The following is a 24,195-nucleotide window of genomic DNA, read 5'->3' as shown; positions in this document are numbered from 1 at the left end:
GGGAGGGGAGCGTGTCTGGGCCAGGGAGGGGAGGGGAGCGTGTCTGGGCCGGGGAGGGGAGGGGAGCGCGTCTGGGCCGGGGAGGGGAGGGGAGCGGAGCGTGTCTGGGGAGGGGAGCGTGTCTGGGCCAGGGAGGGGAGGGGAGCGCGTCTGGGCCGGGGAGGGGAGGGGAGCGGAGCGTGTCTGGGGAGGGGAGCGTGTCCGGGCCGGGAGGGGAGCGTGTCCGGGCCGGGGAGGGGAGCGTGTCCGGGGAGGGGAGGGGAGCGTGTCCGGGGAGGGGAGGGGAGCGTGTCCGGGGAGGGGAGGGAGCGTGTCCGGGAGGGGAGGGGAGCGTGTCCGGGGAGGGGAGGGGAGCGTGTCCGGGAGGGGAGGGGAGCGTGTCCGGGGAGGGGAGGGGGAGCGTGTCGGGGAGGGGAGGGGAGCGTGTCCGGGAGGGAGGGGGAGCGTGTCCGGGGAGGGGAGGGGAGCGTGTCCGGGGAGGGAGGGGAGCGTGTCCGGGGAGGGGAGGGGAGCGTGTCCGGGGAGGGGGAGGGGAGCGTGTCCGGGGAGGGGAGGGGAGCGTGTCCGGGGAGGGGAGGGGAGCGTGTCCGGGGAGGGGGAGGGGAGCGTGTCCGGGGAGGGGAGGGGAGCGTGTCCGGGGAGGGGAGGGGAGCGTGTCGGGGAGGGGAGGGGAGCGTGTCCGGGGAGGGGAGGGGAGCGTGTCCGGGGAGGGGAGGGGAGCGTGTCCGGGGAGGGGAGGGGAGCGTGTCCGGGGAGGGGAGGGGAGCGTGTCCGGGGAGGGGGAGGGGAGCGTGTCCGGGGAGGGGAGGGGGAGCGTGTCCGGGAGGGGAGGGGAGCGTGTCCGGGGAGGGGAGGGGAGCGTGTCCGGGGAGGGGAGGGAGCGTGTCCGGGGAGGGGAGGGGAGCGTGTCCGGGGAGGGGAGGGGAGCGTGTCCGGGGAGGGGAGGGGAGCGGGTCCGGGGAGGGGAGGGGAGCGTGTCCGGGGAGGGGAGGGGAGCGTGTCCGGGGAGGGGAGGGGAGCGTGTCCGGGGAGGGGAGGGAGCGTGTCGGGGAGGGGAGGGGAGCGTGTCCGGGGAGGGGAGGGAGCGTGTCCGGGGAGGGGAGGGGAGCGTGTCCGGGGAGGGGAGGGGAGCGTGTCCGGGAGGGGAGGGGAGCGTGTCCGGGGAGGGGAGGGGAGCGTGTCCGGGGAGGGGAGGGGAGCGTGTCCGGGGAGGGGAGGGGAGCGTGTCCGGGGAGGGGAGGGGAGCGTGTCCGGGGAGGGGAGGGGAGCGTGTCCGGGAGGGGAGGGGAGCGTGTCCGGGGAGGGGAGGGGAGCGTGTCCGGGGAGGGGAGGGGAGCGGTCCGGGGAGGGGAGGGGAGCGTGTCCGGGGAGGGGAGGGGAGCGTGTCCGGGGAGGGGAGGGGAGCGTGTCCGGGGAGGGGAGGGGAGCGTGTCCCGGGGAGGGGAGGGGAGCGTGTCCGGGGAGGGGAGGGGAGCGTGTCCGGGGAGGGGAGGGGAGCGTGTCCGGGGAGGGGAGGGGAGCGTGTCCGGGGAGGGGAGGGGAGCGTGTCCGGGAGGGGAGGGGAGCGTGTCCGGGGAGGGGAGGGGAGCGTGTCCGGGGAGGGGAGGGAGCGTGTCCGGGGAGGGGAGGGGAGCGTGTCCGGGGAGGGGAGGGGAGCGTGTCCGGGGAGGGGAGGGGAGCGTGTCCGGGGAGGGGAGGGGAGCGTGTCCGGGGAGGGAGGGGAGCGTGTCCGGGGAGGGGAGGGGAGCGTGTCCGGGGAGGGGAGGGGAGCGTGTCCGGGGAGGGGAGGGGAGCGTGTCCGGGGAGGGGAGGGGAGCGCGTCCGGGGAGGGGAGGGGAGCGCGTCCGGGGAGGGGAGGGGAGCGCGTCCGGGGAGGGGAGGGGAGCGCGTCCGGGGGAGGGGAGGGGAGCGCGTCCGGGGAGGGGAGGGGAGCGCGTCCGGGGAGGGGAGGGGAGCGCGTCCGGGGAGGGGAGGGGAGCGCGTCCGGGGAGGGGAGGGGAGCGCGTCCGGGGAGGGGAGGGGAGCGCGTCCGGCGGGAGGGGAGGGGAGCGCGTCCGGGGAGGGGAGGGGAGCGCGTCCGGGGAGGGGAGGGGGAGCGCGTCCGGGGAGGGGAGGGGAGCGCGTCCGGGCCGGGGAGGAGGGGAGAGCGCGTCCGGGCCGGGGAGGGGAGGGGAGCGGAGCGTGTCTGGGGAGGGGAGCGTGTCTGGGCCGGGGAGGGAGGGGAGCGTGTCTGGGCCGGGGAGGGGAGGGGAGGGGAGCGTGTCTGGGGAGGGGAGCGTGTCTGGGCCGGGGAGGGAGGGAGCGTGTCTGGGCCGGGGAGGGGAGGGGAGCGTGTCCGGGAGGGGAGGGGGAGGGAGCGTGGTCCGGGGAGGGGAGGGGAGGGGAGCGTGTCCGGGGAGGGGAGGGGAGGGAGCGTGTCCGGGGAGGGGAGGGGAGGGGAGCGTGTCGGGGAGGGGAGGGGAGGGGAGCGTGTCGGGAGGGGAGGGGAGGGGAGCGTGTCCGGGGAGGGGGAGGGGAGGGGAGCGTGTCCGGGGAGGGGAGGGGAGGGGAGCGTGTCCGGGGAGGGGGGGGAGGGGGGGGGGGGGGGAGGGGGGGGGCGTGTCCGGGGAGGGGAGGGGAGGGAGCGTGTCCGGGAGGGGAGGGGAGGGGAGCGTGTCCGGGGAGGGGAGGGGTTTTTTTTTTATTCGTTCACGGGATGTGGGCGTCGCTGGCAAGGCCGGCATTTATTGCCATCCCTAATTGCCCTCGAGAAGGTGGTGGTGAGCCGCCTTCTTGAACCGCTGCAGTCCGTGTGGTGAAGGTTCTCCCACAGTGCTGTTAGGAAGGGAGTTCCAGGATTTTGACCCAGCGACAATGAAGGAACGGCGATATATTTCCAAGTCGGGATGGTGTGTGACTTGGAGGGGAACGTGCAGGTGGTGTTGTTCCCATGCGCCTGCTGCCCTTGTCCTTCTAGGTGGTAGAGGTCGCGGGTTTGGGAGGTGCTGTTGAAGAAGCCTTGGCGAGTTGCTGCAGTGCATCCTGTGGATGGTGCACACTGCAGCCACAGTGCACCGGTGGTGAAGGGAGTGAATGTTTAGGGTGGTGGATGGGGTGCCAATCAAGCGGGCTGCTTTATCTTGGATGGTGTCGAGCTTCTTGAGTGTTGTTGGAGCTGCACTCATCCAGGCAAGTGGAGAGTATTCCATCACACTCCTGACTTGTGCCTTGTGGATGGTGGAAAGGCTTTGGGGAGTCAGGAGGTGAGTCACTCGCCGCAGAATACCCAGCCTCTGACCTGCTCTCGTAGCCACAGTATTTATATGGCTGGTCCAGTTAAGTTTCTGGTCAATGGTGACCCCCAGGATGTTGATGGTGGGGGATTCGGCGATGGTAATGCCGTTGAATGTCAAGGGGAGGTGGTTCGACTCTCTCTTGTTGGAGATGGTCATTGCCTGGCACTTATCTGGCGCGAATGTTACTTGCCACTTATCAGCCCAAGCCTGGATGTTGTCCAGGTCTTGCTGCATGCAGGCTCGGACTGCTTCATTATCTGGGGGTTGCGAATGGAACTGAACACTGTGCAGTCATCAGCGAACATCCCCATTTCTTGACCTTATGATGGAGGGAAGGTCATTGATGAAGCAGCTGAAGATGGTTGGGCCTAGGACACTGCCCTGAGGAACTCCTGCAGCAATGCCCTGGGGCTGAGATGATTGGCCTCCAACAACCACTACCATCTTCCTTTGTGCTAGGTATGACTCCAGCCACTGGAGAGTTTTCCCCCTGATTCCCATTGACTTCAATTTTACTAGGGCTCCTTGGTGCCACACTCGGTCAAATGCTGCCTTGATGTCAAGGGCAGTCACTCTCACCTCACCTCTGGAATTCAGCTCTTTTGTCCATGTTTGGACCAAGGCTGTAATGAGGTCTGGAGCCGAGTGGTCCTGGCGGAACCCAAACTGAGCATCGGTGAGCAGGTTATTGGTGAGTAAGTGCCGCTTGATAGCACTGTCGACGACACCTTCCATCACTTTGCTGATGATTGAGAGTAGACTGATGGGGCGGGTAATTGGCCGGATTGGATTTGTCCTGCTTTTTGTGGACAGGACATACCTGGGCAATTTTCCACATTGTCGGGTGGATGCCAGTGTTGTAGCTGTACTGGAACAGCTTGGCTAGAGGCGCAGCTAGTTCTGGAGCACAAGTCTTCAGCACTACAGCTGGGGATGTTGTCAGGGCCCATAGCCTTTGCTGTATCCAGTGCACTCAGCCGTTTCTTGATATCACGTGGAGTGAATCGAATTGGCCGAAGACTGGCTTCCGTGATGGTGGGGATATCGGGAGGAGGCTGAGATGGATTATCCACTCGGCACTTCTGGCTGAAGATGGTTGCAAACGCTTCAGCCTTGTCTTTTTGCACTCACGTGCTGGACTCCGCCATCATTGAGAATGGGGATGTTTGCAGAGGCCTCCTCCTCCCGTTAGTTGTTTAATTGTCCACCACCATTCACGACTGGATGTGGCAGGACTGCAGAGCTTTGATCTGATCCGTTGGTTGTGGAATCGCTTAGCTCTGTCTATAGCATGTTGCTTCCGCTGTTTAGCATGCATGTAGTCCTGAGTTGTAGCTTCACCAGGTTGGCACCTCATTTTTAGGTACGCCTGGTGCTGCTGCTGGCATGCTCTTCTACACTCCTCATTGAACCAGGGTTGATCCCCTGGCTTGTTGGTAATGGTGGAGTGAGGAATATGCCGGGCCATGAGGTTACAGATTGTGCTGGAATACAATTCTGCTGCTGCTGATGGCCCACAGCGCCTCATGGATGCCCAGTTTTGAGCTGCTCGATCTGTTCTGAATCTATCCCATTTAGCACGGTGGTAGTGCCACACAACACGTTGGATGGTGTCCTCAGTGCGAAGACGGGATTTCATCTCCACGAGGACTGTGCGGTGGTCACTCCTACCAATACTGTCATGGACAGATGCATTTGCGACAGGTAGATTGGTGAGGACAAGGTCAAGTAAGTTTTTCCCTCGTGTTGGTTCGCTCACCACGTGCCGCAGGCCCAGTCTAGCAGCTATGTCCTTCAGGACTCGGCCAGCTCGGTCAGTAGTGGTGCTACCGAGCCACTCTTGGTGATGGACATTGAAGTCCCCCACCCAGAGTACATTTTGTGCCCTTGCTACCCTCAGTGCTTCCTCCAAGTGGTGTTCAACATGGAGGAGGACTGATTCATCAGCTGAGGGAGGACGGTAGGTGGTAATCAGCAGGAGGTTTCCTTGCCCATGTTTGACCTGATGCCATGAGATTTCATGGGGTCCAGAGTCAATGTTGAGGACTCCCAGGGCCACTCCCTCCTGACTGTATATCACTGTACCGCCACCTCTGGTGGGTCTGTCCTGCCGGTGGGACAGGACATACCCAGGGATGGTGATGGAAGAGTCTGGGACGTGTCTGGGCCGGGGAGGGGAGGGGAGGGTGTCTGGGCCGGGGAGGGGAGGGGAGGGTGTCTGGGCCGGGGAGGGGAGGGGAGGGTGTCTGGGCTGGGGAGCGTGTCTGAATTTACACTGCTCTATTTAAGTAAGCCCTGTTAAAAGCCTTTGTCAGCTTGGCTTTGATTTCACGACAAGCAGAAGATTAAACATGAGCGTGTCCTCCACTGATGGCTCAGTGGGTCCTTGCACAGCGGTGTCCTCGGCCATACAGGTTACGGCGATCCTAGAATCTATCCTGAGGCTGTGCTGCGATGGCTGATCTCCACTACTGCTGCAGTGGGTCACAACAAAAGGTTTGGTGTCCTTGGCTGAGGAGGATGCTGCACCTTATCCCTATAGAGCAGAGTACAAGGACAATGAGAGGGCACTCAACCAATTAAACAGATGGATTAAGGAATAGCAAAGCTGTTTTAATATAAATTAATATCTCAGCTTGCCTCAGTTCGTAGCACATTCTCCTCTGAGTCAGAAGGTTGTGGGTTCACACCTTGCTCCAAGATTTCAGCACATCATCTCAGCTGGCACTTCACTACCGTACCAAGAGAGTGCTGCATTGTCAGAGGTGCAGTCTTTTGAATGAGACATGAAGCTGAGGCCCCGTCTGCCTGTTTAGGTGGCTATAAAAGATCTCATGTCACTGTGCGTTCTCACAGCATTCTGGCCAAACTTTCCTCGCTCAACCAACACCACCAGAACTGGTCATTCATCTCATTTGCTATTTGTGGGGTCTTGTTGTACAACAACTGGCGAGCACTTTTCCCGACATAACAGTAACTGCGCTTCGGGATATTCTGAGGACCTGATTGGCACTATATAAATGCAAGTTCTCTTTTTCTTTGGCTCTCTCTCTTTAAATGAGTGGAAGGTGCAGCTTATTGGAAGATGAAATGTGTAGACAATGAGAGAGTGCCCATTAGCAAAGATGAGAAAGGATTTGAATGTGATTACTGGCCGTTTACAAAGTCATTGTGAAGCTGATAATGGCGATGCTATCAATTACTGGGATGTATCTTGAGTGTTTGATTAGAACAAATTCTAATATGGATTGTTACTGAAGCCATATTTGGAATATTACACACATTTTGGGACATTCTGCATTCAAAGGGTCATAGAGTATGGAGATTAATGAGGATAATTAAGAAGACTATCTGCTTTATGAAGACGCTCATCAGCTAAGTTTATTTTCATTGGCGGAAATGTGGATGAGCTGTATCCTGTTTGAGGCCTCTGAAATAATGAGACTGAGGTATTGTGGTTCAAATTCAAAACACAGTGGGTCACCAGGATTAAACCAGCAGGAGGAAGACCGAGGAACTCAAACAATTGTAATTGAGTTATGCAAAGCGTTGGTTTTAAAAATTGTTCGAGGAAGAGAAAACTGAGGGAGGGAGCGAGTTCCACAATTTAGAGATCCTGGGAAAGAATGATACAGAGTAAAAAATGATGTGATGCACCTTGTCTGGGACATCTTTGGCAAGCAGGGAGGAGAGAGATCTGGAATTTAGGAGGAGCCAGAGGGGAAGGTTCAAACGACGGATGAACATTTTAGTATTGATGAGTAGGTTAAACTAGAGACACGAGAAATGTAATGGAAGAAAGTAGATGACAGACAGGAAGGAGTGAGAGTGGTGGGATAGGTGTGTAGAAGGAGCAGGTGTGATGGGATAGGTGTGTGGGAGGAGTGGGTGTGATGGGATAGGAGTGGGGGAGGACTGGGTGTGATGGGATAGGAGTGGGGGAGGAGTGGGTGTGATGGGATAGGTGTGGGGGAGGACTGAGTGTGATGGGATAGGAGTGTAGAAGGAGCAGGTGTGATGGGATAGGTGTGGGGGAGGACTGAGTGTGATGGGATAGGAGTGGGGGAGGAGTGGGTGTGATGGGATAGGAGTGGGGGAGGAGTGGGTGTGATGGGATAGGAGTGGGGGAGGAGTGGGTGTGATGGGATAGGAGTGGGGGAGGAGTGGGTGTGATGGGATAGGAGTGGGGGACGAGTGGGTGTGATGGGATAGGAGTGGGGGAGGAGTGGGTGTGATGGGATAGGAGTGGGGGAGGAGTGGGTGTGATGGGATAGGAGTGGGGGAGGAGTGGGTGTGATGGGATAGGAGTGGGGGAGGAGTGGGTGTGATGGGATAGGTGTGGGGGAGGAGTGGGTGTGATGGGATAGGAGTGGGGGAGGAGTGGGTGTGATGGGATAGGAGTGGGGGAGGAGTGGGTGTGATGGGATAGGAGTGGGGGAGGAGTGGGTGTGATGGGATAGGAGTGGGGGAGGAGTGGGTTTGATGGTCCTATTCGTGTTTTCTGATGATGTGCTTATTTTGTTGATGTCTTTATTTTCCATTGCTCAAGTTCAGGAACATAGAATCATAGAATCATAGAAGTTTACAACATGGAAACAGGCCCTTCGGCCCAACATGTCCATGTCGCCCAGTTTATACCACGAAGCTAGTCCCAATTGCCTGCACTTGGCCCATATCCCTCTATACCCATCTTACCCATGTAACTGTCCAAATGCTTTTTAAAAGACAAAATTGTACCCGCCTCTACTACTGCCTCTGGCAGCTCGTTCCAGACTCTCACCACTCTTTGAGTGAAAAAATTGCCCCTCTGGACCCTTTTGTATCTCTCCCCTCTCACCTTAAATCTATGCCCCCTCGTTATAGACTCCCCTACCTTTGGGAAAAGATTTTGACTATCGACCTTATCTATGCCCCTCATTATTTTATAATTTTTATTATTTTTCAAGTGGTTTTCCCGTCACTGACATTATATAATGGACCGCGATGCTTTGTCTTAATGCACAGTCATGGAGTAGTTGCTGTCAGGTTTCAGCTGAATGTATAACAATATCGTCAGTGCGAAGTTAATTTTTTAAAACAATCTTTCAATGACCAGATAAAGAAGCATATTCGCAGCTTCCATTCTGAGAAGATTTACCAGTGCACAGAATGTGACAAAGCCTTCTGCCGGCCAGACAAGCTCCGACTACACATGCTGCGACATTCGGACCGCAAGGACTTCCTGTGCTCCACTTGTGGCAAGCAGTTCAAAGTAAGTGTCTCCAGCGTCCTGAACACCGTTCCTGCTGTGTGCCTGCCTGCGTGTACTGTAATTGCTTGAAGTAAATACAGTCTGAGCTCACTCGAAATGTGTTTGTTGTTTGATCAAATAAGAACATTGTCAGCTTCAGGTCACTTTCTCGAAATGAATGACGTGGCCACTTACGTCATTCAAGATGCTTCCCTTGAATATAAGTCTGACAAGGGGTGTGTTTTTATACTCTTTTTATCTGATTGCTAGGTTATTATAGGTACTAGCAGGTCTCCTATGAAATGACTTACTGAGGCTAGGTCGTGGAAGAGGTGGGACGGACTGACAATGGAATAATTTGGTTTCAGCAGTGTGGGAAAGGATTTGCAGTGGTGGGAACTATTTTCAGTGGATAAAAATACATGTTTTAGATGAGTGTTTTGTGCAGCATTGCTTATAATAAGTCACAGAATACGATCTGTATCTTGTGTAACTCTAACATCCTCGTGCTTCTGGTTCCCTTTCTCTCTCTCCTAGATCCCTGTGACTTTCTGGGTATTTATTTAGTTATCTGTGTGTTATTTGATTTTGGGTCCTTTGTCGTTGTTTCCGTGTCTTGCTCTTTTTTTTTACTTTGCCTTTGCCGACTCGCTCTCCTTTTGTTGGGAGGAGAATTTCCCTACTCATCACCACCTCCTTTCATCTGCTCTGTCCCCTCGTAGTTACTCCCCATTCGCCAACCCTTCCCCATTCACTCACCACATGCCCCTCGCCCACCTCCAGTTTCACCTTCCCCTGTACTTCATCCCCTTATATCCCTTGCTCATCCTCTTCCCCCGCATGCTCGCTCCAAATACCCTTCCCGAAACCCTCACCTTTCCCTAAACTGCCAGTTGTCCTTCCCTTCCTACTTTGCCTCCATGACCCACTAATCCCCAATTTCCCTTCCTTTCATTCCTATTTTCCTTTTGCCTTTATCAGTCCTGATCCTCCCCCCCCCCCCCCCCCCCCACCCTTGCCTCCACTATGGTGATCTGGAGGCAGTCTGCAGCCTGGTACTTGCTATTCACGGGCTCCAGCATGTCGCACGATTGCTAGTAAAGTGGCAGTGAAAGCAGTATGAGCACTTCTAATACATGAACACCCTTAGTGCTTTCAGGATTGACCTGGCCTGGCACTGGTCTACAGTAGCAGTGCAGGCAGGGAACGGCCCAATGGTGGAGCAGGATCATGGGGGTCGGGATTATTCCAAGTCCTTTTAAATTTATTGGTGTTTTTACCTGCAGGGAAACTGGAGACAAATATCAAACCAATATGCTAAGTAGAGCAGTGCTGGCGAGTGGCTCTGGCCAGTGAACCTGCTCACCTCCTGCACTGCTACTGTGGACCAGCGCCAGGCCAGTTCGATCCTGACAACACTAAGGGTGTTCATGTATAAGTGTTCATAGTGCTTTCAGAGTTAAACGACCAGTGGCAGCTGGCCTGCATGATTGGCAAGTGTTTACATCGGACAATTCCCATTATAATTCTTTATTTAGCCAGTTTCCATTGTAAGTGTTGATATAAAGGCATTACCCAAAGTTGTGACAGTAGGATTGACAGGAAGTGAGTATATATGCAAAACTTGTAAATCAGAATGCCATCAATCTCGGTGTCAATTTTTGGGAGTTTCACACTGATGTTTTTCTCGGGTTCACTTGCCAGCCAATCCCGTTAGCAGACACTGTGTCTCCTATACTCCAGAGTGTGCTTTTTCTGCCTGATATCTCGGTAAATGATAGTGGGACCCAGGGATTGTAACAAAGAACCCTTACGTTACAGTGAGCCAGCAGCAAGAGGATCACGTGCTGCCATGTGATCCAAATATACACTTCCTCAGAGAGAGACCCAGGTTTAAATCAATACTTGGTTTATTTAAATAGAACAGATAAGTGAGTCATATACAATATAAAACAGTGCGTTATATGAACTCTCAAACTGCACTATACCGTACTACACAACATTTATCCAAAATAATAACACACTGAAGTTTCAAAACTAGCCCAGCTTTTCTGCAGGTTTGTTAGCATCTGACTCCCTCTGCTGGTCAGACTGATCGTCAGCACCCGACTGGGTCTGGAACCTAACTAACTGATAGTTACATCGAATTTACTGCACAGAAACAGGCCTTTCGGCCCAACATGTCTATGCTGTTATTTGTGCTCCACATGAGCCTCCACCCACCCTACTTCATCTAACTCTGAGAGCAGCCGGGGACCCCCTCCCCGGGCCCAGCCGGGGACCCCCTCCCCGTAAACGGTCAATTCACCAGATAGAAACTGCCCTCATGGGGCAGCTGCCTCACAAACAATCCAGATGTTTTGAAGTTGTAAGAGAATAAAATCCAATCACCAAAAGGCTGCATTTTCCTTATCAATATTAAACATGTAACCAGCTAACACTTCATAACACTTTGTATTGCCGTAATAATTTGTCCTTGTGAAGGCCGGGCCCAGTGCAGCAGTGCCAGGATTCTCTGCCTTTTACAGTGAATCGCGGCTGGCGAATGCTGAAGCAGCAAACCCCGGCCCTGGTCTCTAAACTCACAGGTCTCCCTTTGAGGAATACCCGGTGTGATCCTGGGTCATTAACCCCTCACATGCTGTCTCCAGGATGAAGAATACAAATTACAAATTCAACATGGCTAAAAGTACCTTTTAGTGACACACGGTTTGAATGCAATGCCTCCTGATGACACTGGTTTCACTCGAGGTGTGCAGCACTAATGTCCTTTTTGTGTGATCCACAATTACTTCCTGTTATGACACTGAAATTTCAGGGAAACCTTGAATACAGAAATATGCTATTCGGAGTAAAGATTCTGCATCCACCTGTTTGTCCAGTGCATGGATCCCAAGTGTTGATCCGTGTTCTGTCTGTTTTGTTGATAGAGGAAGGACAAGTTAAAAGAGCACATGCAGCGGATGCACAATCCTGAGCGGGAGGCCAAGAATGCCGGCCGCATCCACAAGTCCAAGCCTTTCAAACCCAAGATCCCTTCCACGGACTACGAGAGCTTCATGTTCAAGTGCCGTGCCTGCATGATGGGCTTCCGCCGGCGTGGGATGCTGGTCAGTACTGGTACTTGTTTAAACAGCAGGGTTTGCCCTGTGAAACTGTGTGACTTGGGACCTGCTGCTCACCTGTTGCAGCTGGTTGTGTGGGCACAGACTGTAACTCATCCAAATACTAGAGCTGCGACTGTTTCCTTACAGACTTCAGAACTGCCATCAGTTAGGCATCAAACAGCAGAATCTGGTAATTTCTTGCAGTATACTTTTTTGTATAATTACTGTGTAAATATTGGCAGTGTGGGATGAACCTGGAATGCAGATGTTGACCAGTCATTAGCTGAAAGAGCCCCTGTTAATAACGATCAGTCTTAATCGAGAAGCAAAAGTGGTGCCCGAGGATTGGAAAGTAACTGATATAACGCCATCATTAAAAAGGGATGTCCCAGGAAACTGCAGACCAGTGAGCTTACCGCTTGGTGTGTGTACAGTATTCGAAGGAAGGGAGATGATGAAAGCCCGAGATAGGCCAGGTATGGCCGGAGGCAGAGAGCCTGCTGAGTGAAGTTATTCGAGTTCTTCAGAGAAACAGGACAAAGTCAGCATGGCTTTACGAAGGGGAAGTCATGTCTGACAAATTTGCTTGAGTTCTTTGAGGACATAACGTACAGGGTGGATAAAGGGGAACCAGTGGACGTAGTGTATTTAGACTTCCAGAAGGCATTCGACAAGGTGCCACATAAAAGATTATTGCTCAAGATAAGAATCACTGGATTGGGGGTAATATTCTGGCATGGATGGAGGATTGGTTATCTAACAGGAAGCAGAGAGTTGAGATAAATGGTTCATTCTCGGACTGGCAACCAGTAGCCAGTGGTGTTCCGCAGGGGTCGGTGCTGGGTCCCCAACTCTTTACAATCTATATTAACGATTTAGAGGAGGGGACCGAGTGTAACATATCAAAGTTTGCAGATGATACAAAGATGGGAGGGAAAGTAGAGAGTGAGGAGAACATAAAAAACCTATAAGGGGATATTGACAGGCTGGGTGAGTGGGCGGAGATTTGGCAGATGCAATACAATATTGGAAAATGTGAGGTTATGCACTTTGGCAGGAAAAATCAGAGAGCAAGTTATTATCTTAATGGCGAGAAACTGGAAAGTACTGCAGTACAAAGGGATCTGGGGGTCCTCGTGCAAGAAAATCAAAAAGTTAGTATGCAGGTGCAGCAGGTGATCAAGAAGGCCAACGGAATGTTGGCTTTTATTGCTAGGGGGATAGAATATAAAAACAGAGAGGTATTGCTGCAGTTATATAAGGTATTGGTGAGACCGCACCTGGAATACTGCATACAGTTTTGGTGTCCATACTTGAGAAAAGACATACTTGCTCTCGAGGCAGTACAAAGAAGGTTCACTCGGTTAATCCCGGGGATGAGGGGGCGGACATATGAGGAGAGGTTGAGTAGATTGGGACTCTACTCATTGGAGTTCAGAAGAATGAGAGGCGATCGTATTGAAACATATAAGATTGTGAAGGGGCTTGATCAGGTGGATGCGGTAAGGATGTTCCCAAGGATGGGTGAAACTAGAACTAGGGGGCATAATCTTAGAATAAGGGGCTGCTCTTTCAAAACTGAGATGAGGAGAAACTTCTTCACTGAGGGTAGTAGGTCTGTGGAATTTGCTGCCCCAGGAAGCTGTGGAAGCTACATCATTAAATAAATTTAAAACAGAAATAGACAGTTTTCTTGAAGTAAAGGGAATTAGGGGTTACGGGGAGCGGGCAGGAAATTGGACATGAAGCTGAGTTCGGATCAGTCAAGGCCCTGTGGGTGGCGGAGCGGGCCCAGGGGCTGAGTGGCCGGGTCCTGCTCCTACTTCTTGTTCTTTAGATTTGAGGTTAGGATCAGATCAGCCATGATCTTATTGAATGGTGGAGCAGGCTCGAGGGGCCGATTGGCCTACTCCTGCTCCAATTTCTTATGTTTGTATGTTCTTAAATTACACACCTTGTTGACAGGAGGGTCTGTGGATGTGATGTATTCAGGGTTCAGCAAGGTCTTTGATGCCATGCCACCTGAGGGCTTAATTAGCAAGGTAGGAAGGCATGGCTTCTAAGAGGATTGAAAATTGGGCAAACAAGAGAAAGCCAAGGGTGATTGTGAATGGAGCTGGTTGATATGGCACAGGATCAATGCTGGAGCCATTGCTGCTGGCAGTATAGGAAAGTGATGTGGAGCTGGGAGCAGAAACTTATGTCCTGCTCAATCTTTATCTTCAATCTTGTTATGTTGTGATCGCTATTACCTCGATGTTCCCTATGCTTACTTATCTGTTCTGGTTCATTTCCCATTACTAGATCCAGCAGTGATTGCTCTCTTGTTGGGCTTTTTACATATTGGGTAGGAAAGGAGTCCTGCACACATTGTAAAAACTCCATTCCCTGTACCCCTTCACCTACCTCTTGTCAGTTTATTTGGGGATAGTTAACATTTGAAGAGCTGAAGTCTTTGGGCCCTACCTCTCAATAGTCTGGCCTCTTGCGCATCCCTGATTTTAATCGCTCCACCATTGGTGGCTGTGCCTTCAGCTGCATTGAGCCTAAGCTCTGGACTTCCCTCCCTAAACCTCTCCGCCTCTCTGCCCCTCCCTCCTTCTTGAAGACACTGCTTAAAACCTACCTCTTTGACCAAGCTTTTGGTCACCTGCCCTAATATCTCCTTACGTGGCTCGGTGTCACATTTTGTTTGATAACACTCCTGTGAGGCACCTTGGGACATTTTACTACATTAAAGGCGCTATATAAATGCAAGTTGTTCTGTTGATTTTTTTTTATTAAGGAGTTTCTTTAATGAGTTTTGTGCTCATCGAGGTGAGAGATGTTGATGTAATCTGGGGGTCTTGATTCATCACTTTCCATCAGGCCACCCAGTGTCAGTGCCAGCTGTTTTGAAGTCAGGTTTAGTACATTTGATGCAGATTAAATCATAGAATGTTATAACACAGAAACAGGCATCAAGCCCGCACTGGTGTTTTTCTTCATGTGGACCACTGAGTCTAATCAAACTCTCCTGCTCACTCCCCGTTCCCTTTAAGCTCCCTCTGCTCAGCCTCAACCCCAACGTACAGCACCAGCCTGACATTTGTACATCTCCCATAGCAACAGTCCTGAGTGGCCAACTTGTGACAAAATAAGGGCAGTTATGTTTGTGACCATTGACGATGGGAAACGGATTGATACAGCAGGTATGGCTTCAAACACCATGGTATTAAGTCTAGATTAAACTGCATTTATTTCAATGCAAGAAGTCTGATGGGCAAGGCAGATGAACTCAGGGCATGGATGGGTACATGGGACTGGGATGTTATAGCTATTACTGAAACATGGCTAAGGGAGGGGCAGGACTGGCAGCTCAATGTTCCAGGGTACAGATGCTATAGGAAAGATAGAGCAGGAGGTAAGAGAGGAGGGGGAGTTGCGTTCTTGATTAGGGAGAACATCACGGCAGTAGTGAGAGGGGATATATCCGAGGGTTCGCCCACTGAGTCCATATGGGTAGAACTGAAAAATAAGAAGGGAGAGATCACTTTGATAGGATTGTACTACAGACCCCCAAATAGTCAACGGGAAATTGAGGAGCAAATATGTAAGGAGATTACAGACAGCTGCAAGAAAAATAGGGTGGTAATAGTAGGGGACTTTAACTTTCCCAACATTGACTGGGACAGCCATAGCATTAGGGGCTTGGATGGAGAGAAATTTGTTGAGTGTATTCAGGAGGAATTTCTCATTCAGTATGTGGATGGCCCGACTAGAGAGGGGGCAAAACTTGACCTCCTCTTGGGAAATAAGGAAGGGCAGGTGACAGAAGTGTTAGTGAGGGATCACTTTGGGACCAGTGATCATAATTCCATTAGTTTTAAGATAGCTATGGAGAAGGATAGGTCTGGCCCAAAAGTTAAAATTCTAAATTGGGGAAAGGCCAATTTTGATGGTATTAGACAGGAACTTTCAGAAGTTAATTGGGAGAGTCTGTTGGCAGGCAAAGGGACGTCTGGTAAGTGGGAGGCTTTCAAAAGTGTGTTAACCAGGGTTCAGGGTAAGCACATTCCTTATAAAGTGAAGGGCAAGGCTGGTAGAAGTAGGGAACCTTGGATGACTCGGGAGATTGAGGCACTCGTCAAAAAGAAGAAGGAGGCATATGACATGCATAGGCAGCTGGGATCAAGTGGATCCCTTGAAGAGTATAGAGATTGCCGGAGTAGAGTTAAGAGAGAAATCAGGAGGGCAAAAAGGGGATATGAGATTGCTTTGGCAGATCAGGCAAAGGTGAATCCAAAGAGTTTCTACAAATACATAAAGGGCAAAAGGGTAACTAGGGAGAGAGTAGGGCCTCTTAAGGATCAACAAGGTCATCTATGTGCGGAACCACAAGAGATGGGTGAGATCCTGAACGAATATTTCACATCGGTATTTACGGTTGAGAAAGGCATGGATGTTAGGGAACTTGGGGAAATAAATAGTGATGTCTTGAGGAGTGTACATATTACAGAGAGGGAGGTGCTGGAAGTCTTAACGCGCATCAAGGTAGATAAATCTCCGGGACCTGATGAAATGTATCCCAGGACGTTAAGGGAGGTGAGGGAGGAAATTGCGGGTCCCCTAGCAGAGATATTTGAATCATCCACCGCTACAGGTGAGGTGCCTGAAGATTGGAGGGTAGCAAATGTTGTGCCTTTGTTTAAGAAGGGCGGCAGGGAAAAGCCTGGGAACTACAGACCAGTGAGCCTGACATCTGTAGTGGGTAAGTTGTTAGAGGGTATTCTGAGGGACAGGATCTACAGGCATTTGGAGAGGCAGGGACTAATTAGGAACAGTCAGCATGGTTTTGTGAGAGGAAAATCATGTCTCACGAATTTGATTGAGTTTTTTGAAGGGGTAACCAAGAAGATAGATGAGGGCTGTGCAGTAGACGTGGTCTACATGGACTTCAGCAAAGCATTTGACAAGGTACCGCATGGTAGGTTGTTACATAAGGTTAAATCTCATGGGATCCAAGGTGAGGTAGCCAATTGGATACAAAATTGGCTTGACGACAGAAGACAGAGGGTGGTTGTCGAGGGTTGTTTTTCAAACTGGATGCCTGTGTCCAGCGGTGTGCCTCAGGGATCGGTGCTGGGTCCGCTGTTATTTGTTATTTATATTAATGATTTGGATGAGAATTTAGGAGGCATGGTTAGTAAGTTTGCAGATGACACCAAGATTGGTGGCATTGTGGACAGTGAAGAAGGTTATCTAGGATTGCAACAGGATCTTGATAAATTGGGCCAGTGGGCCGATGAATGGCAGATGGAGTTTAATTTAGATAAATGTGAGGTGATGCATTTTGGTAGATCGAATCGGGCCAGGACCTACTCCGTTAATGGTAGGGCGTTGGGGAGAGTTATAGAACAAAGAGATCTAGGAGTACAGATTCATAGCTCCTTGAAAGTGGAGTCACAGGTGGATAGGGTGGTGAAGAAGGCATTCAGCATGCTTGGTTTCATTGGTCAGAACATTGAATGCAGGAGTTGGGATGTCTTGTTGAAGTTGTACAGGGCATTGGTGAGGCCACACTTGGAGTACTGTGTACAGTTCTGGTCACCCTATTATAGAAAGGATATTATTAAACTAGAAAGAGTGCAGAAAAGATTTACTAGGATGCTACCGGGACTTGATGGTTTGACTTACAGGGAGAGGTTAGACAGACTGGGACTTTTTTCCCTGGAGAGTAGGAGGTTAAGGGGTGATCTTATAGAAGTCTATAAAATAATGAGGGGCATAGATAAGGTCGATAGTCAAAATCTTTTCCCAAAGGTAGGGGAGTCTATAACGAGGGGGCACAGATTTAAGGTGAGAGGGGAGAGATACAAAAGGATCCAGAGGGGCAATTTTTTCACTCAAAGGGTGGTGAGTGTCTGGAACGAGCTGCCAGAGGCAGTAGTAGAGGCGGGTACAATTTTGTCTTTTAAAAAGCATTTGGACAGTTACATGGGGAAGATGGGTATCGAGGGATATGGGCCAAGTGCAGGCAATTGGGACTAGCTTCGTGGTATAAACTGGGCGACATGGACATGTTGGGCCGAAGGGCCTGTTTCCATGTTGTAACTTCTATGATTCTATGATTCTATGATTAATGTTCATTTTCTTGTATGATATTGCAGCCTGGACTATTATAACCACCAGCCGGTGGTTCACTATCTCCCAAGTCTATATGTGAAGCAGTTTTCACCCCTCTAGGAAAACCTGTCCGCCATCTTGAAAATCTCACTGGCAATGATTGGAACTAGAGGCCGGTTGAAAGTTTGAGCTCCCTCAGTGTTCTGCTCGTCATTTCATTTTGTTTCCTTGCAGCAATCAGAGAGGAGACTTTCATCTCATGAGTCTGGGCAGATTGGAACTGCCAAGCCAGAGGTGAAAGGCCAGTGTTCTAACTGTACTGTTGTAATCAGGTTGCCCTAATGTTACACAGCACTGCTGAGAAAGGTATCAGCGGGACACAAGACCCTGAAGGCGGGTCTGAGGAGTGCTGCATTGTTGAAGGTGCCATCCTTCAGATGAGGCATTGAAATGAACCTCCTGCCTGTTGCAGTGGTTCACACGGACATTAAAGATCTGATTGGCTGTTGGAAGAAGAGCAGGGATTCTTTATCTATCTGGGCCAACACCACCAAAAATAGATTCAGTGGTAACCCATCTCATGGCTGTTTGTGGGAGATTGCTTGGACAGAATGGCTGCACTCCAAATGGAATTCATCATGTGAAGCTTTGAGATGTTTCCACATGATGAGCAGAACACTGAGGGAGCTCAAACTCTCAACCTGCCTCGAGTTCTAATTATGGCCAGTGAGACTTTCAAGATGGCGGACAGGTTTTTCTAGAGGGGTGAAAAATGCTTTACTTAAAGACTTTGGGAGATAGTGAATCACTTGCGTGGTTATAATAGTCCAGGCTGCAATATCATACAAGAAAATGAACATTAATACCATCGTATTTGAAGCCATACTTTCTGTACAAACAGAGCAGTCGATGCTTCACACCAGATGCCATAACCTATCACTTCTCTACTAGGCGCCAACTGACCTCCTGCCTGTCTCCAGCATTTACTGTTTCAGATTTCCAGCATTTGCAGCTTTTCCTTTTTATTCAGTAGTAAGCGGTTTGATAGAATTTATAATGCTGGTGAGCCCAGCTGGTCCTGGCTGGTGCTTGTGAGGTATTCACAGACACTTGTTAATGGGATGAATTACCCAGGAGTCCTGTCCTGGGATCAGCACTTCATCCTGTTGGAGGTGGTCGGAGACGGCGAGCAGCCCGCTGTGCCGGGAGACGGCGAGCAGCCCGCTGTGCCGGGAGACGGCGAGCAGCCCGCTGTGCCGGGAGACGGCGAGCAGCCCGCTGTGCCGGGAGACGGCGAGCAGCCCGCTGTGCCGGGAGACGGCGAGCAGCCCGCTGTGCCGGGAGACGGCGAGCAGCCCGCTGTGCCGGGAGACGGCGAGCAGCCCGCTGTGCCGGGAGACGGCGAGCAGCCCGCTGTGCCGGGAGACGGCGAGCTGCCCGCTGTGCCGGGTGTGTGGTCTTGTTCTGATCCAGCAGGACAGTGATTGTACATTGCTCACCATCCTGCTCTCTCTCATCAATGGGAACAGGTGTTTGGGAATTAGGTACCGGGAGAAAATTAATGGAATGATACCTGGAAAATAAAATATTATTTATTTCAACCCATTACCCAGAGAAAGCTTGTTTAGTGTGAAGGTACATTGCACATGCCAGCTTGTTAGACCTGGTCCAAAGAGGATGTGCACAGAGATAGGTTGTACCCAGAGCCCAGACCAATCATAAAGGTACAGCTTGTTCTCATAAAGCTTGTTCTGTTTTTCAGGTGAATCATTTGTCAAAAAGACACCCGGATATCAGGATAGATGATGTGCCAGAGCTCACATTGCCCATCATTAAACCGAACAGGGACTACTACTGCCAGTACTGTGACAAGGTAAGGACAGGGCAGGTGTGACTACACTGGCACGTGCTAGTCCTTACGATCTCATTCAGAAGATTATTATTGATCTGAAATAACCATTGGACATGGCTTTTACTTCTGAAGGGTTGATTGAGATTGCAGAAGTCGTGGCTGCATTTCAACGCAATAGGCTGTAAAGGCTTCCTCACATGGAGATGTCAACCTTGGTATAGCTGATGCCGCCATGAAGTATTATGGTCACACCAATCAGTAACGGCCTTGTTTCAGCTGTGAGAACTGGTTAATGGAACATAGGAACATAAGAAATAGGAGCAGGAGTTGGCCAATCGGCCCCTCGAGCCTGCTCCGCCATTCAATAAGATCATGGCTGATCTGATCCTAACCTCAAATCTAAATTCATGTCCAATTTCCTGCCCACTCCCCGTAACCCCTAATTCCCTTTACTTCTAGGAAACTGTCTATTTCTGGAAAAAGAATGGTTTGGAACATAGGAACAGGAGGAGGCCTCTCGAGCCTGTACTGCCATTCAATTCGATCATGGCTGATCTGTACCCAACCTTCGCTCCATATCCCTTGATATCCTCACCTAACAGGAATCTATCGATCTCAGACTTGAAAACTCCAATTGTCCCAGAATCCACAGCCTTTCGGGGCAGAGAATTCCAGACTTCTACTACCCTTTGTGTGAAAAAGTACTTCCTGATTTCCCTCCGAAATGGCCTGGCTCTGATTTTAAGATTACATTTCCTCGTTCTTGATTCCCCCATCAGACGAAATAGTTTCTCTACTCAAGGGAATACAAGTCAAGTTTGTTCTTCATAATTGAACCCTCTAAACCCCGATAATGGACCATTGGCCCAATATTTGAAATGTCTGTCCTGTACCTGCAGAGCCCAGGTGTTGTTTCAACCACGGACACAGAAGATATTTTCTTAATCCCTGTGCCTGCTGTCATACAGAAGTTATACATTTTGGTGTTGGAGCGGTTGGTGAGAAAGACTTGTCTGTTTTTTTTTAAAATTCATTCTCGGGAAATGGCGAGGCCGGCATTTATTGCCCATTCCTAATTGCCCTTGAGAAGGTGGTGGTGAGCCGCCTTCTTGAACCGCTGCAGTCCGTGTGGTGACTGTTCTCCCGCAGTGCTGTTAGGAAGGGAGTTCCAGGATTTCGACCCAGCGACGATGAAGGAACGGCGATAAATTTCCAAGCCGGGATGGTGTGTGACTTGGGCAATAACAGCAGCAGGTTACTGTGACTGAGGCTTGTCATCGTCAGGAGCTGTCAGTGAAGCAATACTGATGATACATCCATTTATTTCATGGTCACCCGGTCTAACACCAACAACCATCAGGCAGTGAGGTACAGCTCTTTTTGGAGCAAGTGGTGACCTCACAACAGATTATATTGTTATCTGGGTCAGTGGCACAGAGATCCCATCTACAGAGAATATGGGATAGAATTTCCACAGAGCTCTCTCAGTCTCCCACTGTAACGTCAGCATGTTGAGTCGATATACCCTTGAAGATGAGAGCAAGCTGCATAGAGCTGGCTGCAGAGGATCATTCCAACACGCTTGAATTTAAAACAAAATTTATTGTGTTGAGTATGAAAATAATATTTTGAGCCATCGCAAAGGCCGTTGTTTATCGTGTCTGTATTCCCCCCCACCCGACAGTTTTAATATCCCATGCATTGTCCGTTACTGTATGCTGATGGTAATTCAAATCCCTGTCCTCACATAAGCATCATTGAATCCCAAAATCCTGTGGGCACAACAGGCATCTCAATTGCAAATCCTAATCCTTGGGTCATGCCATTAGCTGCATCTTGCTATCTAAGAAACACACTCTGTCGATGGCATTGCTTCACCTTCAGTACCGCGGACATCGGTCATCACCACTGGTCGATTGTGTGCCACTTTCCCAAAGTCCATTCGGTAATTTTGTCAAAAAATGTAATTGTGAAGCTTGTCTGTCCTCTACAATTCCCTATTAACAGCATTCCTTTCTGAGTGCTCCCTGATGTCCCTTATTATGGCATTGAGCAGTTTTCCTCCTACTAATGTGAAGCAAACTGACATACAGTTACCTAGTTTATTGTTTTTTGTCATATTTTGAGCAACAACTTGCTTTTATATAGCGCCTTTAACATAGTAAAACGTCCCAAGGCGCTTCACAGGAATGATTATCAAACAAAATTTCACTGTGGTGCAACATTCCAAACCCTTGATACAATTTCTGTTTTTGAAGAATGTTGTTAAATTATCACCAGCCATGTATTCTGCAACATAGGCCATTCAGGCCTTGTGACTTCTCAATGTCAATAATAGCGTTTCAGTTCTTGTAATGAAAACAGTGGTTCATTTTCGATTCTTATATTGATACCTATTAACATCTTCTTCACATCTGCAATCCTTCCTTCACCCTTTGTAAATACACAGAAAAAGTACCTGTTACAGTGGTCAGTGCTGAGTCCTGTCCGGGCAGGGTCCTGTTACTGTGGTCAGTGCTGAGTCCTGACCGGGCAGGGTCCTGTTACTGTGGTCAGTGCTGGGCCCTGTTACTGTGGTCAGTGCTGAGTCCTGACCTGTCCGGGCAGGGCCCTGTTACTGTGGTCAGTGCTGAGTCCTGTCCGGGCAGGGCCCTGTTACTGTGGTCAGTGCTGAGTCCTGTCCGGGCAGGGCCCTGTTACTGTGGTCAGTGCTGAGTCCTGTCCGGGCAGGGCCCTGTTACTGTGGTCAGTGCTGAATCCTCTCCGGGCTGGGCCCTGTTACTGTGGTCAGAGTCCTGTCCGGGCAGGCCCTGTTACTGTGGTCAGAGTCCTGTCCGGGCAGGCCCTGTTACTGTGGTCAGTGCTGAATCCTGTCTGGGCTGGGCCCCGTTACAGTGGTCAGTGCTGGGCCCCGTTACAGTGGTCAGTGCTGGGCCCCGTTACAGTGGTCAGTGCTGAGTCCTGTCTGGACTGAGACCTGATTTCTGACCTTAACATGAAACACCGCTTGCAGCTGCTGTACTGCAACTGCTTTAATGGGGTCCTTTTAACAGGTCAATTTTCTTAAGGTGACAGCTGTTGGATATAGTTCTGTGCTTTGTAGAAATGTTTAGGATATTTTGAGTTGTAACCGTTGCATTAATTTAGGATTTGTGGAATAGGTGTACAAGAGTGCCAGTAAGCGTAAAGCCCATATCCTGAAGAACCACCCAGGGGCTGAGCTTCCTCCAAGTATTCGCAAACTGCGACCCGCAGGTCCAGGGGAACCTGATCCAATGCTGAGCACACATACACAGCTGAAGGGCACCATCGCCACGCTCCCTGTCTGCTGTCCACACTGCTGCAAGCAATACAGCAGCAAGGTGAGTGTTGCCTGCGAGCAGACTCGGGACAGTGCGGAACTGACACTCTTTAATTTGACTCCAGTATAACTTAGTGTGGCTGGCGGGTGCGAGGGGAGTGGGTCGGAGCGAGGGGAGCAGCAGCTCTGAAGCTGTGATAGTTTCAGATATAAAGTTTACTTGCTGACCTTTTTCTGCAAACCTTTTAATCAGGCCCCCTACGTTTAAGTCTAAATCACAACCAATGTATCCAGTATCTCTGCAGCCACCTCTTTTAGAACCCTAGGATGTAGCCCATTAGATCCAGGGGATTTGTCAGCTTTTAGTCCCATTAATTTCTCCAGTACTTTTTCTTTACTGATATTAAATACTTTAAGTTCCTCACTCTCATTAGACCCTTGATTCCCCACGATGATCTTTGTGTCCCCTACTGTGAAGACAGATACAAAATATTTTTTAACGTCTCTGCCATTTCCTTATTCCGGATTATAATTTCTCCAGTCTCAGCTTCTAAGGGACCAACGTTTACTTTTGCTACTCTCTTCCTTTTTGCATACTTGTAGAAGCTCTTACAATCTGGTTTTATATTTCTTGCTAGTTTGCTCCCATTCTATTTTCTCCCTCTATCAATTTTTTGGTCATCCTTTGCTGCTTTCATTATAGGCCTCTTCCGTTCATAGAATCATAAAATCATAGAATGTTACGGCACAGAAGGAGGCTATTCGACCCATCGTGTCAGTGACGGCCGAAAAAGCGCTATCCAGCTTAATCTCACTTTCCAGCACTTGGTCCGTAGCCCTGTAGGTTACGGCACTTCAGATGCACATCCAAGAACTTTTTAAATGTGAGGAGGGTTTCTGCCTCTTAACTCCCTTTCAGGCAGTGAGTTCCAGACCCCCCACCACCCTCTGAGTGAAAACATTTCTCCTCAGCTCCCCTCTAATTCTTACCAATTACTTGAAATCTATGCCCCCTGGTCACTGACCCCTCTGCTAAGGGAAATAGGTCCTCCCTATCCACTCTATCCAGACCAGTCATAATTTTATACACCTCAATTAAATCGCCCATAAGCCTCCTTCGTTCCAAAGAAAATAACCCCAGTCTATCCAATTTTTTTCTCATAGCTAAAATTCTCCAGCCCTGGCAACATCCTCATAAATCTCTTCTGTACGCTCTCTAGTCCAATCACATCCGTCCTGTAATGTGGTGACCAGAACTGTACACAGTACTCAAGCTGTGGCCTAACCAATGTTCTATACAGTTCCAGCATAACCTCCCTGCTCTT

General features: G+C 50.7%; 1 protein-coding gene across 1 annotated transcript in view; it reads left to right on the top strand.

Annotated features, from left to right (window-relative positions):
- prdm10 (PR domain containing 10) overlaps positions 1–24,195 on the top strand; it is a 170,125-nt gene that overhangs the window by 89,972 nt on the left and 55,958 nt on the right. The window contains exons 14-17 of the mRNA XM_067970795.1: positions 8,323–8,526; positions 11,436–11,615; positions 19,480–19,590; positions 22,731–22,931. Of these exons, the coding sequence (XP_067826896.1) occupies positions 8,323–8,526; positions 11,436–11,615; positions 19,480–19,590; positions 22,731–22,931 (696 nt within the window). The remainder of the gene's footprint in view (positions 1–8,322; positions 8,527–11,435; positions 11,616–19,479; positions 19,591–22,730; positions 22,932–24,195) is intronic.

This window comes from Heptranchias perlo, chromosome 33 (genome assembly GCF_035084215.1).
Source record: "Heptranchias perlo isolate sHepPer1 chromosome 33, sHepPer1.hap1, whole genome shotgun sequence".
NCBI lineage: Eukaryota > Metazoa > Chordata > Chondrichthyes > Hexanchiformes > Hexanchidae > Heptranchias > Heptranchias perlo.
Note: the sequence above shows the minus strand (reverse complement) of the source record. Positions and strands in the feature narration are given on the sequence as shown.